The sequence below is a fragment of the Vipera berus genome (assembly GCF_964194415.1).
Source record: "Vipera berus genome assembly, chromosome: 9".
NCBI lineage: Eukaryota > Metazoa > Chordata > Lepidosauria > Squamata > Viperidae > Vipera > Vipera berus.
In genome coordinates this window covers 2,586,468-2,599,969 of record NC_138212.1, presented here as the reverse complement: position 1 = coordinate 2,599,969, position 13,502 = coordinate 2,586,468, and the positions used below count along the sequence as shown (strand labels likewise).

Genomic DNA, 13,502 nt, shown 5'->3' with positions numbered 1-13,502 from the left:
AGTCACGCGACTTGTGGGCAAGGCTGTCCGGGAACCGTAGTCCTAGATTGCAGAGAGTAGTACGGACACACATCTCCTAGCCACACTGACCTTTGTATCCCTAGTTCAGTGTTTCTCAACCATGGCAACTTTGAGAAAGAGTGGGGGGACTTCAGCTCCCGGAATTGCAGGAGTGGGCTAGTCTGGAGGAAAGAAGGGACTATGGCAACAGCATGATAGCCGTATTCCAGTATTTGAGGGGCTGCCACAAAGAAGAGGGGGTCAGCTTATTTCTTCCAAAGCACCAGAGGGCAGGACGAGAAACAACAGTTGGAAGCTGATCAAAGAGAGAATTAAGGAGAAACTTCCTGACAGTGAGGACAACTAACCGGTGGAACAGCTTGCCACAAGAAGTTGTGGGTGTTTCATCACTGGAGGTTTTTAAGAAGAGACCGGACAGCCATTTGTTTCAAATTATGTAGGGTCTCCTGCTTGAGCAGGGGGTTGGACTAGAAGACCTCCAAGGTCCCTCCCAGCTCTACTCCGATTGAATTCCCCAGCCAGCGAGGTTGCTTAAAGTGCCCTGGACTGCTGGCTGAAGAATGCTGGGAGTCGAAGTCCACAAGTCTTCAAAGTGGCCAAGGTTGGAGAACAAAGGCACACAGTCACAGCTCCCTGGTGGTGTACAAGGTTTATTGAGCAGGAAGCTTGGAGCAGTCGTAGCTCAGTCCTCGTTGGCTAAATGTTGCTGTTTGTAAGAATCCAGGCAGAACTTGGTCCCGGCTACCAAGGAGACAGCTAGCATGGCTGTAGCCACCCAGGGAGGCTCCGTCAGGTGGTTAGCAGAGGGGTTGAGCCTGGAACAAAAGAGTCCAAATCACAAGGGGAAGAACGACAAGCCCACTCGCTTGGTGCCAGCTCGGCCTTCTTCGCAGCGCCCCCTCCAGGGGTGCCCTTGCAAAGAGGCCGTTGCCCGGCCAAGGTATTGGCAAACGAGTCTGGATGTCGTTACAGACCTTGATACAGGTAGTCCTCGGCTTAACAACCATTTGTTCAGCGACCGCTCGGTGTTACAACAGGACTTTAAAAAGTAACCTACGGTCCATTCTAGCAGGCGCAACCATCGCAGCACCCCTAGGTCAGGTGATCAAAATTTGGTACTCCGCAGCCACCACGTACTTACAAGAGTTGCGGAGTCTTTGGGCCTTCCCACCCGCGGCTTCTGACAGGCAATGGGGCAATCCAAAGTTGCTCCACGGCTGCGTGGTTCACTTAACAGCAGTTCACATGACCACCGTGGCCTGAAATTCTGGTCTCAAATGTGGCCATACGTGATGGACCAGCTGTACAGGCCGTTTGTCCCAAGCCTAGGAATGCCGTATCTTTGTATGCACGTATAACACTATTGATATTAGAACCTGGTGGCGCAGTGGTTAGAATGTAGTATTGCAGGCTAACTGCCCACAGCCAGGAGTTTGATCCCGACCGGCTCAAGGTTGACTCGCCCTTCCATCCTTCCGAGGTGGGTAAAATAAAGACCCAGATTGTTGGAGGCAGAAGATGCAGATTCTGTAACCGCTTACAGAGGGCTGTAAAGCACTGTGAAGCCGTATGTAAGTCTAAGCGCTAGTGCTATTCCCCTCCCTCCCTTCCTTCCTTCCTTCCTTCCTTCCTTCCTTCCTTCCTTCCTTCCTTCCTTCCTGTTTATGGAGTCCTTCCTCCTGGTTTACAGTTCCTTCTTCCCTCCCTCCCTCCCAGTGGTTGGAATGTAGTATTGCAGGCTAACTCTGGCCACCGCCAGGAGTTTGATCCCGACCACCTCAAGGTTGACTCGCCCTTCCATCCTTCCGAGGTGGGTAAAATGAAGACCCAGATCGTTGGGGGCAATACGCTGACTCTGTAAACCACTTAGAGAGGGCTGTAAAGCACAAGGAAGCGATATATAAGAAGTACTATTGCTGTATATACATAAAGACTATCCCCCCTTAAAACCTCTGTATTGGTGCCCATCGCCCGTAGCCAGCATAGAAATGCCCATTTTCCATTTGCACCTGGCCACGGACGGCACCAGTTCCTGCTCACCAGGCCAGAACGTTCTTGGGTAGCTTCCTCTGCTCCTGATGTTTGCAGTAGCATCTCCTGGGACACGAATCGGCAACCCTGAAAGCCGGCCAGTGGTGGACACGGGATCGGTCGGCCTCCGGATCTCGTTCGGCACTAGGCTGGGTGAAGGAGGCATTTGGCTCGAGGCTGGTGGGCTTGTCCAGAGGAAGGGACCGGTCCTGGACATATAATGAGCTACAGGTCAGCTGGTTCTTATACTGACCCAAGTGGCTAACAGAAATATATAATATATAATATATAAAAGTATAGCTTCAGGTCTGCCGTCTTATTTAAGAAAGTATTCAAACAATTTAACAATTCTTTTTTTAAAACACACACACACACACAATTGGGTTCACCTCCTGCCTCGTCATGCTTTGTTTCACCCTGATGAATGGCAAAGATTCGTTGACTCGAGCGTCGCACAGAGTTCTAAGCCACGATATAGCCTATTGTGGGTAGTCCTCAACTTACGACCACGGTGGAGCGCCAAATGGAGGTTGCTAAGTGAGATGTTGAGTTTTGCCCCATTTTACGACTTTTCTTGCCACACCGGTTAAACCGAATCACGGCCGCTGGTTCCATTTGCAGCACCGCTGTTAAGGGAATCCAGATTTCCCCCTAGACTTGGGCTTGTCGGAATTTGGCAAAAGGGGACGCCACGAGCCCAGGAGACCCGTCGACGGTCATAAATGGGAGTCCGTTGCCAAGCACCCGAATGTAGATCACGTGACCGTGGGGATGCCGCAACCGTCGTGAGAGTGAGAAATGGTCACGAGTTGCTTTTTCCAGTGCTGTTGTAACTTTGAATGGTCGCTAAGCGAACTGTTGTAAGTCGAGGACTACCTGTAATTTTATTTTAAAAACACCTGGCTGAAAAAAAGGGGCCGCCTTTGAAGGCTCGTGAAGGGTGCCCTGGGCCGCAGCCTTTGGAATCTCTTCGCCTCTAGGTTGATGCTTTTTGTTTTCTTTTCCCATTGCTCCTGCTTTTGAGTTGGGTAAGCTCTGGGGATGTGAAATAAATAAATCTCCCTTTTCAGGGTGCAAAGGACGAGATGTCAAAGTGAGGATCCACCCTCCCGGGGGGGGGGGAGGATGTTAACCAAAACGATGCCTCTGGTCCCACCCTTGCAGCCGTAAGAGGGCCCTGTCCATCCTCCGGGGACCAAGGAAGTCCCAAATCTTTTCGGATTAGAAAAGGGTTTTTTTCTAAATATTCTTGATAGAAGGAGAGGTAGATAGGGGGCAATCGGGTAGGGGGAAAACGGGAAAGGAAAGGAAAGGAAAGAAAAAAAATCCACGCATGGCCCAATCCACCGGACTCACCAAAGGCTCTCCGAAATAAAACGGTCTTGCAACCTTTTCGAACGGCGGGAAAGGTGGGAGCCCGTCCAAGCGCAGCTGGGAGTTCATTCCGAAAGGCCGGGGCCACTGCTTCGCGCCTTTGCCTTTCAGCAGCTTCCCTTTCGGCTGCCCTGGAGGCTTGAGCTTCTCCTTCGACTTGGGGGCTGCCGGGTTTTGCTTGCGGGCCTTGGGCCTCGTTTGGGGGGCACCGGCTGGCGCCTTCGGGTCTGCCGCGGGTTCCAGCAAAGCGCAGGCCGGGGCCCAGAGATAGATGGCAGAATTGGGCTGGACCTCCAGAGTCTCCTGGGAAGGAGGCTGACTTGAGCCGACCAATTGCCCTGGGGGTGGATCGTTCCCCAGTGGAGAGACGGCATGCTGGGCGGCGCTGGAGGACAGGCCCTTAACTGGGGACCTCTCCTTGGCCGCCTCTTCCGGACCTTGGGACTTCCTGCAGGATCTCTGGGGACTCCCGTGGATTTCCGCCACCACGGCTTGGTCCAACAAGAGGGCGGTCACTGGTTGGGAGGCTCCCTCGCCTTCTGCCCCTTTGCCCCCGGGGCCGGGCAGGTCAGTGCAGTTGGCCGCACCTTCTTCTCCGGCTCCGAGCACCTCGTCCAGCGTCACGTCGCTCTCGTCGTGCACTAGCCAATCGTATTTGGGGTCGCTGCTCAGGAAGGCCACCACTTGGGACACGGCCGTGCCAAATTTGGAGAGCTTTTTCCCCTGGCCTTTGCGGCGCTGGGGGTACGGAGTCGGGGGCCGGGGCCTCTGCCATTCGGCCCGCTTGGGGTTGCTGGCGGACAGTTCCTCCAAGAAAGTGACCACCTGTTGGGTGGGAGTGGCTGGGCCCGATTCCTTGGGGGTGACCTTTTTGATGTGCTCCAAGAACAGCTGGCGGAGGGGGGACAACTCGTCCGGATTGTTCCTCTCCGGCCCTTTGAAGCAAGGCAGCTTCTTGCCCGCCGTGCTGAGGTGCTGCAAAGCTTTGGGCAAGACGGGCGCAGGGCTGGCGGGTGACTTCTTCTGGGGGCACTGCTTCAAGACGTCGGCATAGGAGACGCCGGAGGAAATGACGCTGGGCTTCTGCTTGATGATGCTGGGGGGCCACTGTCCCGGTTGGATGGTCACTCTGTAGAAGAGGTTCACCCCTTTGTCCAAAAAATCCTGGTAGATGGATTCATAATTGACCACCTCTGGTCCTGGAGCCTCCGTGTTCGCCTCGGTTTTGGTGTGGCTTTCCGGGGCCTGAAGCTTCTCTGGGGGGTTGGTGGAGGGGCTGAGCCACTCCGTGGGCAGCTGCCCAATGCCGGCTGGCCCTTGGAAGTCGCCATCGCTCCCAGGGCCACCGTCCGACTGTCTGGTCTTCTCCTTCTGGCCAGCTCCCCACGACGGTGGGACCTTCTTCGCCCCTGATGGAGCAAGACAGCCAGAAGGAGCCGGCCTGAACATATTCTTCTCGTTGAGGGGTCTCCAGCCAGGCCCTACCAGGTTGTCCTCACCTGTCTTCAGCAGCTCCACGCCAGGTGTCGCTGCCCCCACCGGTTTCTTCGCCGAAGCCGGAGGTTCTGGCTGTTGCTCCTCATTCTCCACACCTTCCTTACCACTCATAATGTGTTGAGTCCAACACACCTGAGTTTCCACCACAACCTTAGGTGGGTCTCCTCCTTGGCTCACTTCGGTCACTTTTCCGGGCTGAAGTAGCATTCCTCCCACGCTCTTGGCCAGCTGGATGTTCTCTGACTTGGCCTTCCCTCTCGTCGGAGCCTTCTTGGCGCTCAGATCTTGGGGGTCAGGGTGGGGGGCTGCTGCCGGAGAGGGCCTGAGCATCATCTTCAGGCCTTTGGGGTCTTCTGGGAGCCCCGGTCCGCTGGGAAGGTCAGCCCTGCTCAGAGAAGCCAAGCCCCATTTCTCTGCCCCGAGGTCCTTGTCGCAAAGGCTGGCCTCCTTCAATCCAGCACTGATCGAGTTCTGGGTCCACATAGAAGAGAGCTTGAGTTTTGATGTTTTGGAATGGTTCTTCCCCATCTCTGCCGTTCCGGACTGTCGGTCCCCTCCCCCTGGCTGGCTGCTCAGCGTCTGGCTGACCCCTTTGTGTTCAGGGACCGGAGGACCAGGGGGCTGGCTGCCCAAATCATGTTTGCTTCTGCTTAATTCCTGTTCCGATCTGTTCGTGTCCGGGTTCGTTTTCTCCACCCCATCTTTGACCGATTCTGATTCTGGGGTGGCTTCGGATTGAACATTGCCCATTATAGTCAGTCATCCTGCGGAGAAAAGCGGGGAGTGAGAGGCCAGGAGAGAAGGGGACGAGTCAGGGGGGGGGGGGTTGCAGGGCTAGCAGTGCCCAAGATAGCATTTGGGCTGGAATTCCAGGACTCCAGCTAGGAGCAAAATATACAGCACACCAAGAATTCAGTTCAGATGAATTTCAGTGATTTTTCAGCCTTGGCCGCTTGAAGATGGATGGACTTCAACTCCCAGAATTCCTCAGCCACCTTTGCTTTGCGGGCTGGGGAATTCTGGGAGTTGAAGTCCACCCATCTTCAAGCTGCCAAGTTGGGAAACCCTGCTTTAAGACAGGTAAGCCTCGGCTTAACAACAGTTCCTTTAGGGACCATTCAAAGCTACAACTTACAACCGGTGAGAACAATTAACCAGTGGAACAACCTGCCTCCAGAAGTCGTGGGTGCTTCATTCCCCCCCCCCCCAGGGCTTTTAAGAAGAGATTAGGCATTCCATTTGTCCGGAATGGTAGGGTCTTCCTGCTTGAGCGGCGGGTTGGACTAGAAGACCTCCAAGGTCCCTTCCAACTGTTATACCAGGGGTCTTCAAACTCGGCCCTTTTACGACTTGTGGACTTCAACTCCCAGAATTCCCCAGCCAGGCACGCTGGCTGAGGAATTCTGGGAGTTGATGTCCGCAAGTCGTAAAAGGGCCAGGTTTGAAGACCCCTGTGTTATACTGTTATTCTGACCCCATTTAGAGATGGAGGACCCTTCTCCACGGTTGGTTAGAGCAGCGTTTTCCAACCTTAGGAACTTGAAGATGCGTGGACTTCAACTCCCAGAATTCCCCAGCCAGCATAGCTGGCTGGGGAATTCTGGGAGTTGAAGTCCACGCATCTTCAAGTTCCTAAGGTTGGGAAACGCTGGGTTAGAGCTGTCAGCAGGAGTTACCAGGGCAAAGATGCTAACTCCCCCGCCCCCCCCAAAACACTCACCCCTCTTCGGGTGGGGGAAGGGAGGAAATGTCTGTCCTGCCCCCTGCCCCCAGGAGGGCTGACCCTTCCCTTTCCCCGCCCCTTTCCCCACGGTTGCTCCACCCCTACCCCGGGGTTTTAGCCCCCCCCTCCCTCCTCCCAAATCACGCCCCTCCCCCTCACCGTCTGGCTTTGCGGCTGCTCCCGGACGGAGCTGGGGAAATGGAACGGGTGGGCGGGGCCGCAACGGATATAACGGGCGCCCCGCCCCCTGCCGCCCCCGCCCCACCCCCTCTCCCCCCCCCTCCTCGCGGCGTTCGCGGCGGCCGGGCTCCTTTGCGCCTCTCGGCCGGGGGAGAAGCGCCCTGCCCGCGCCTTGCAGCGCTCGCTCCTGCGCCTGGTTGCGCAGCGGCAGCCGCGCTTGGAGCTGGGCTGGCTTCGCTAAGCGCGCGCGGTGCGCGGTCGGAGCAGGTGGTCGCGGCACCGGGAGCCTCCTGGGTCTGCAGCGGAGAGGAGGAGGAGGAGGAGGAAGAGGAGGAGGAGGAGGAAGAGGAGGAGGAGGAAGAGGAGGAGGAGGAGGAAGAGGAGGAGGAGGAGGAGGAGGAGGAAGAAGAGGAGGAGGAGGAGGATCGGGCATCCTCGCTGAACTCCATGCTGCGGCCCCGCGCACCAGGAGAGGCTTAGAGCCGGCCGGGAAGGTGCGGGCGCCGGGCGCCGGGGGCGCCGCTTGCGGGAGCGCATCCCACAGGTGAGGCGTGCTCGGTCCAGGTCCCTTCGGGTCGCCGGTCCAACCACGGCGGACTCCGGAGAGGCTTGGCCGCGCGTGATCGGTGCCGCGCGGGGAGCCAAGCAAGGGATGGAGATGCGCCTGGGATCTCTGGAGCCCAAGGGCGGGGGGGTGGGGGGGTGTCAGCCTGGTGGGTCCCGTCCTTGCTTGCACCTATGGCCTGGCGTTGCTTTCCAGCACGGGGGTGCGGGGTGTACGGGAGGGTGGGCGGGTGTCGGTCCCATCTCCCTGCATTGCTTTCCAGCACGGGGGTCGGGTGTATTTTGGGGGGGGGGGAAGCGGTCTCATCTCGGTCACCTCTCTTCGCATTGCTTTCCAGCTGGGGTGCGGTGTGTATGGGAGGAGGGGGGTTAGTTTTCCAATCTCCTTGCGCTGCTTTCCAGCAGGAGGGGGCGGTGGGTCCCAACAGCGTCTGAAGCCGCCCAGAGGCCCCTCTTCCTGTCAGTGGGGGCCCCCACTGAAGGTGGCTTCTTGGCTGCCCTTTGCCCTTCCGCTGCTGGATCAGGGGGGGTGGGGGGTCGGCTCCAAAGCACCCCCTCAAGAAAAGCTTGGCCAGGACAGGAGTGGGGGCGGGCAAGCCCTTCCTGGGCTTGGCCAATTTCTGACTGCGGAGGAGGAATTAGCCGGCTGCCTCCGGCTCCTTCTCCAGACTTTCCGCTGGCATCGCTGGCTCGGTGGCGAAGCAGCATTTAGATGGCATCTTTGGCAACAGACTAAGGGGAAGGAGCTTTTCCCGGCATACCTGGGACCGTCGTGATTTGTCATTGGCTGAGGGAGCTGTACATCTGGCAGAAGGTGTTCCCCCCCTTCCCACCCCCACCCCGCCTGGTGGGTGAGATCAAGAGAAGGAGATGGATGGGCACCAGGAGGCCCAGCCTCTCGGCCACAGAAGCTCCCTGGGCGGCCCGGCCAGCTCCACAAGGTTGTGGTGTTGGGAAACGTGGCAGGAAGCAGCAATTGGTGTATTAGTTTTGCTCCTGTATGCAAAAAAGAGAGAGAGAGAGAGAGAGAGAGAGGGCTAGATTTTATTTTGTTTAACTGTAATAAAATCTCATCTTTCTCCCCCCCTTCGGTTTACATGGCTGGCCTTTAACTCTGTCAGAGTGTGGCAAAGTGTCTCCCTCCATAAATACAGGCAGTCCTCGGCTTACGACCACAGTGGAGCCCAGGTTAAGCAAGTTAGTGGTTTGCCCCAGTTCATGACCCTTTTTCCCACACTTGTTATTAAGTCGGCCACACGGTTGTTAAGCAAGTCCAGCTTCCCCGTTGACTTGGCTGGTCAGAAGGTGGAAAAAAGGGGATCACGTGACAGACACGCCCCCAGGACACTGCAACCGTCATAACTATGAGTCGGTTGCCAAGCATCTGAATTTTGGTCACGTGGGAGTGATGCGACGGTCGTTAAGTGTGAAAAACGATCGTAGGACCCTTTTTTTCGATTGCCAAGTCACTTTTTTCAGTGCTGCAACTTCAAACAGTAGTCCTTCGTTCATTTAGTGACTGCTCAAAGCTACAACGGCACTGAATAGGGTGACTTAAGGCCCTTCTTCACAGTTACGACCTTTGCAGCATTTCCCAGGGTCAAAATTCATACATTTGGCAACTGGCATGTACTTATGACGGTTGCAGCGTCTCTGAGTCACGTGATCAGCTTTTGCCACCTTCTGACAAGCCAAAGGTGGGGAAAGGGGAGGGCCAGCCCGCTGTGGAGATGCTGCAGCGGTCGTAAGTGTGGGAAAACAGTCATAAGCCCCTTTTTTCCAGTGCCGTTGTACCTTTGAACGGTCGCTAAGTGAACTGTTGTACATCGAGGACCACCACTAGCACCTCTCACTGGCTGTGCTGACAAAATCCACCACTGTACAGCCCCACACAAGCACATTTTAGCCTAACCCCTTCTGTGGCTGCCCTTGCGGAGGGTGACAGAGTGCAGGGACAGTGATGGAACATCAGTTTAATGTTTAAGCAGGAAGAGGTGAGAAAGAAACTTAAGATCGCTCTGTCTTGATTCTCCTCGGTATAAGAAGGGAAGCGAGAGAAAGACAAATTCTGTCAGGTTTTCGAGATGCTGTTATTTTGATCTGCCACAATAAAAGCAGAATCCAATTTGCTTGTGGAGTCGTGATTCCTCTCCCAGCCTACCTCTCAAGGCTTTCCGCGCCAAAATTGTGAGGGGAAAAAAAGGAAGGATACGATTAAAACTGGCTGGGGATATTTCAGGCGCCGGTTAGGCCAAATGTTTCTGAACGATGGTCATTTAAAGATGGGTGGATTCTGGGAGTTGAAGTCCACTCATCTTAAAACGGCAGAGGTTGAGAAACACTGGGTTAGGGGTCATCCACAGGGGGAGTGACAAAGCTGCAAGGGGGGGTGAGTGTGATGCCAGCTCCTCCTGCAGATCTTCCCAGTCGTTCCTGGCAGCGATTTTGCCATACTGCTAAAGAATTCTGGGAAATGGAGTCCGGACATCTCAAAGCCGCCAAGCTTGAGGGGAAAAACTGCGGTAGAGCTCAAACAGATCTCACTAGAGATCAAATGCATTGCATGAACCATTAGGGTGCGTATCGATGGCCTTTCCTTGGGTCTGTCTTTCGAACTCGGAGCTTTTTCTTTCTGCCACCGAACACATCAGGATGCGACTCTGAAACCTTAGCTGCTTTGGAACAGCGGAAGGGGAGCAGGAAAACCAAACATTTATCCCAGAGTGAAGTTAAGAGGCAGGCTGGAAGAAGTGGTAGCCTTGGTCAGGATCACCTTGTGGTGCCAATCCCCTATCCCAACCTTTGGCGAACACAAGGGAGTCCTCTCACCTCTTTCGAGGCGAGACAGATGTTTGCCTCCCTATGACCGGTCCAAAGGTTTGCCACCTATGGCTCAGGTAGAGACGGGAAACCACCCCAGATCAAGTGACCGGCTTGATTGCGTGCAGGTCATCCTCGGCTTATGACCAGAATGGAGCTCAACGTTTCCGTGGCTAAGCGAGACCTTTCTTACGCAGGTTTTGCCCCATTGGGTGACCTTTCTCACTAGAGTTGTTAAGTGAATCATTTAAGCGACTCCGGCTTCCCATATGGCTTTGCTGGTCAGAAGGTGGCAAAAGAGGATCGTGTGACCCCTCTTGTGACCATGGAACCCAGCCACGGTCGTAAGTGTGAAACGCTTGCCGAGCGTCTGAATTGCGGCCGCGTGACGGTGGGGACGCTTGCAAAGTTTGCAACGGTGAAAAACAGACATATAGTCACATTTTTCAGGGCCGTTGTAAATTTGAACGGTCACTTAATGAACTGTTGAGGACCGCCTGGTGGATGGAGGGGTGAGTTTTTTTTATTAGTCACATTTTTTTTAAGGGTTGATTCAAGAAAGGCAGGCACCAGGCAGCTGCCTTTTTCCCTTGTGACAGCCCCTCTTGGGCTTAATATTGGCTTAATATTGGCTTATCCAATTTGCAACCCCTTGCCAAAGCTGGTTTCTCGTGCAATAGGACAAGTGGCCGGGCTTGGACTCGGGAACCAGCATCTAAAAAAAAAAAAACCAGCCTTCCAGTGGCTGCTCTCCTCCCACCTAAGACACCCGCATTTTCTGCAGCAATTCCCATCTTACACATACACACAATTTTTTTTCCCCAGGGCGTTAGGACCAAGTGGAAACCTTTCCCCCCCCCCTTATCAGGTTTAGATTCTTGTGTTTCCCCCCCCTCTATTTTCTTTTTTCTTTTTCTTTTTTGCAAGCTTTGCCCCTGCACCGCTGGTGTAAGAAACCTGGTCTTTGCACCCCCGTTTTTTGGTTAGTACCTCTGCCAATTAGGGCAGGTGGAGGGACCAGGAGGGGAGGGCCAGGCCCTCTAGGGAGGGGGGAGGGAGATGGGGCTGAGTTGGGGGGGGCAGCTACGAGGCTTAATGTGTGCCCCCCCCCGGAAAAAATGGCTGCTACTTTTCCCTCCTCTATATAGTATGACGACCGACGTCAGCCTATATATATCCTATCGATCCGTGTCAGCCTATATAGCCTATCGATCCGTGTCTGTGCGTTCAGGTTGAACGGGTTGGCGGGGCGCGTGTGGGTCTCTTCGGAGTGGGAATATGCCAGCCGGCAGCCTGAGCTGTAACCCTCGCCCATCCTCAGTGAGTTATTTTATCTCGTATCTACGTGGGTGGAGGTTTTATTCCCCCCCCACCCACCCACCTACCTACCTCTCTTAATAATTCGCTTTCCTGCCTCTCTAGTTGCATTATTTAGAATGAAGTTAATGCTGGCTTCTCCTCTGAGCCGTGGGAGATTCCCGAAGCTCCATTCATAAAAAAATAAAAATAAAAAAAAATCCGCATGTTTTAAAAGCCGGGTTTTTTTTTAACCACCCTCCCCGCGCGCCTCCCTCGGAAGCCTCTTTGATGTCTGGCTTTTTTTTTCTTTAAGTCCCTCTTTTTTTAAAAAATAATAATTATAATTATAATTATAATTGTAACCATCCTCTCGCTGGTGGAACTGGATTTTTTTTCCCCTTTCCCTGCTTAAAATGATGTTCCGTCGAGAGGCGACGTCGGTGGCGAGCGAGGGTGGGTTTTTCCTCCCCCCCCCCTTTTTTTTCTCAATGAGCCTTTCTCTTTGCCTTCGGAAAGATGAAGGTGGGTCTTTTTTTTATGAATGAAATTCAATCCCACCCAAAAAGAGGGGGGAGAGAGAGAGAGAGAGAGAGAGAGAGAGAGAGAGAGAGAGGATGGAAGGAAAGAAGGAAGGAAGGAAAAGAGGGTGGGGGTCTGTTTGTGAATCGAAGCCGCTCGAATCTGGATTCATTCATAAAAAACAGCCAGGTTTTTTATCTGCAATGGCCATTGTGGTGAGCTAATCGCTTTCTCATTTTTTTTCCTGGACGGGGTCCAAGGGCGGGTGGGGGGTGGGGGGGAGGGGGGGTTCTTGAGCCCGCCGTTTCATAGTATTTTTTATTATTATTATTTTTATTATTATCGCGATCATCTTTTGAAACCCCTGAAGGTTCAAAAGAAAGCAAAGGCTTTTCTCTAAATCTATTTTTTGTTCTCCTATTACAACCTAGGCTTAATATCCATATTCGGCTATTTTATATATGTCTGTGTGTGTATGTATATGTTTTTTTTTTTGTGTGTGTATATATATATATATATATATATATATATATATATATATATATATATATATATATATATACATATATATATATATATATATATATACATATATATACATATATATGTGTGTGTGTGTGTGTGTGTGTGTATATATATATGTACTCTATATATGTATATATAATCCCCCTCCCTGTTCACCTGTTGTTTATTCAAGAAAACGGGGACAAAGAACCTAGCCTAGGTCATGTGACCCTCCATTCACAAAAATCCAGACCAGGGTTTCCATTGAGATGGGTTGATGGAACAGGCAGCTCAGCTTGGCCATAGAGAGACCGTATTTTTTCTGAGCTTGCTCTGTAGTCCCAGCGAGGGAGGAGGAGAAGAGGAGGAAGACGACGAAGGAGGAGGAGGAGGACCACGACAACGACGAAAGGGGGCGAGTGGGTAGGTGGGTTTGCAGATCTCAAGAAGAGACGGTTGACAGCCTTCAGCATCCTTCTCACTTGGAGGGCGGGGGGGGGCAGAAGATTTTATTTTATTTTTTCTTCCTTCCTTCCTTCCTAAATATTTACATCATCGCAGGCTACAATTCTGCAACAAGGTTTGAAACTGGATATATATTTATAGAGAGATAGATGCACACATGCATATGTGCAACACATGCATATATATATATATATATATATATATATATATATATATATATATATATATAATAATAGACACCTAATTTTGCCTATGTATATGGCCTAATCTTCGTAACCTCTCTTGCATGTTGGGGGGGGGGGAATCTCTAGGGCTTGATCTTAAAAGGGAAAGTGTGATGCCGACTTTTCTGTTGGCCACTTTTCCCCGAAGAGGCTTTCTTTAAGGGGGTAGGGGGTATATGGATGGTACGTGATCAGTGTTATCTTTATTTGAGATATGGTGCCCAGGGCAAAGGAACCTTGAATGAGATTGATGTGCCTTTTCCAGTGGATCCAATCTCAGG

At 53.0% G+C, this 13,502-nt stretch overlaps 1 protein-coding gene across 1 annotated transcript; it reads right to left on the bottom strand.

Annotated features, from left to right (window-relative positions):
* Positions 1–703: 703 nt before the first annotated feature.
* On the bottom strand, positions 704–5,673 carry GGN (gametogenetin; the record flags this gene model as incomplete). Its single annotated transcript, XM_081334326.1, has 4 exons — positions 704–836; positions 2,062–2,352; positions 3,209–3,264; positions 3,409–5,673. The coding sequence occupies 4 exons, from the start codon at positions 5,671–5,673 to the stop codon at positions 704–706; spliced, it is 2,745 nt and encodes a 914-aa protein (XP_081190452.1).
* Positions 5,674–13,502: the final 7,829 nt, after the last annotated feature.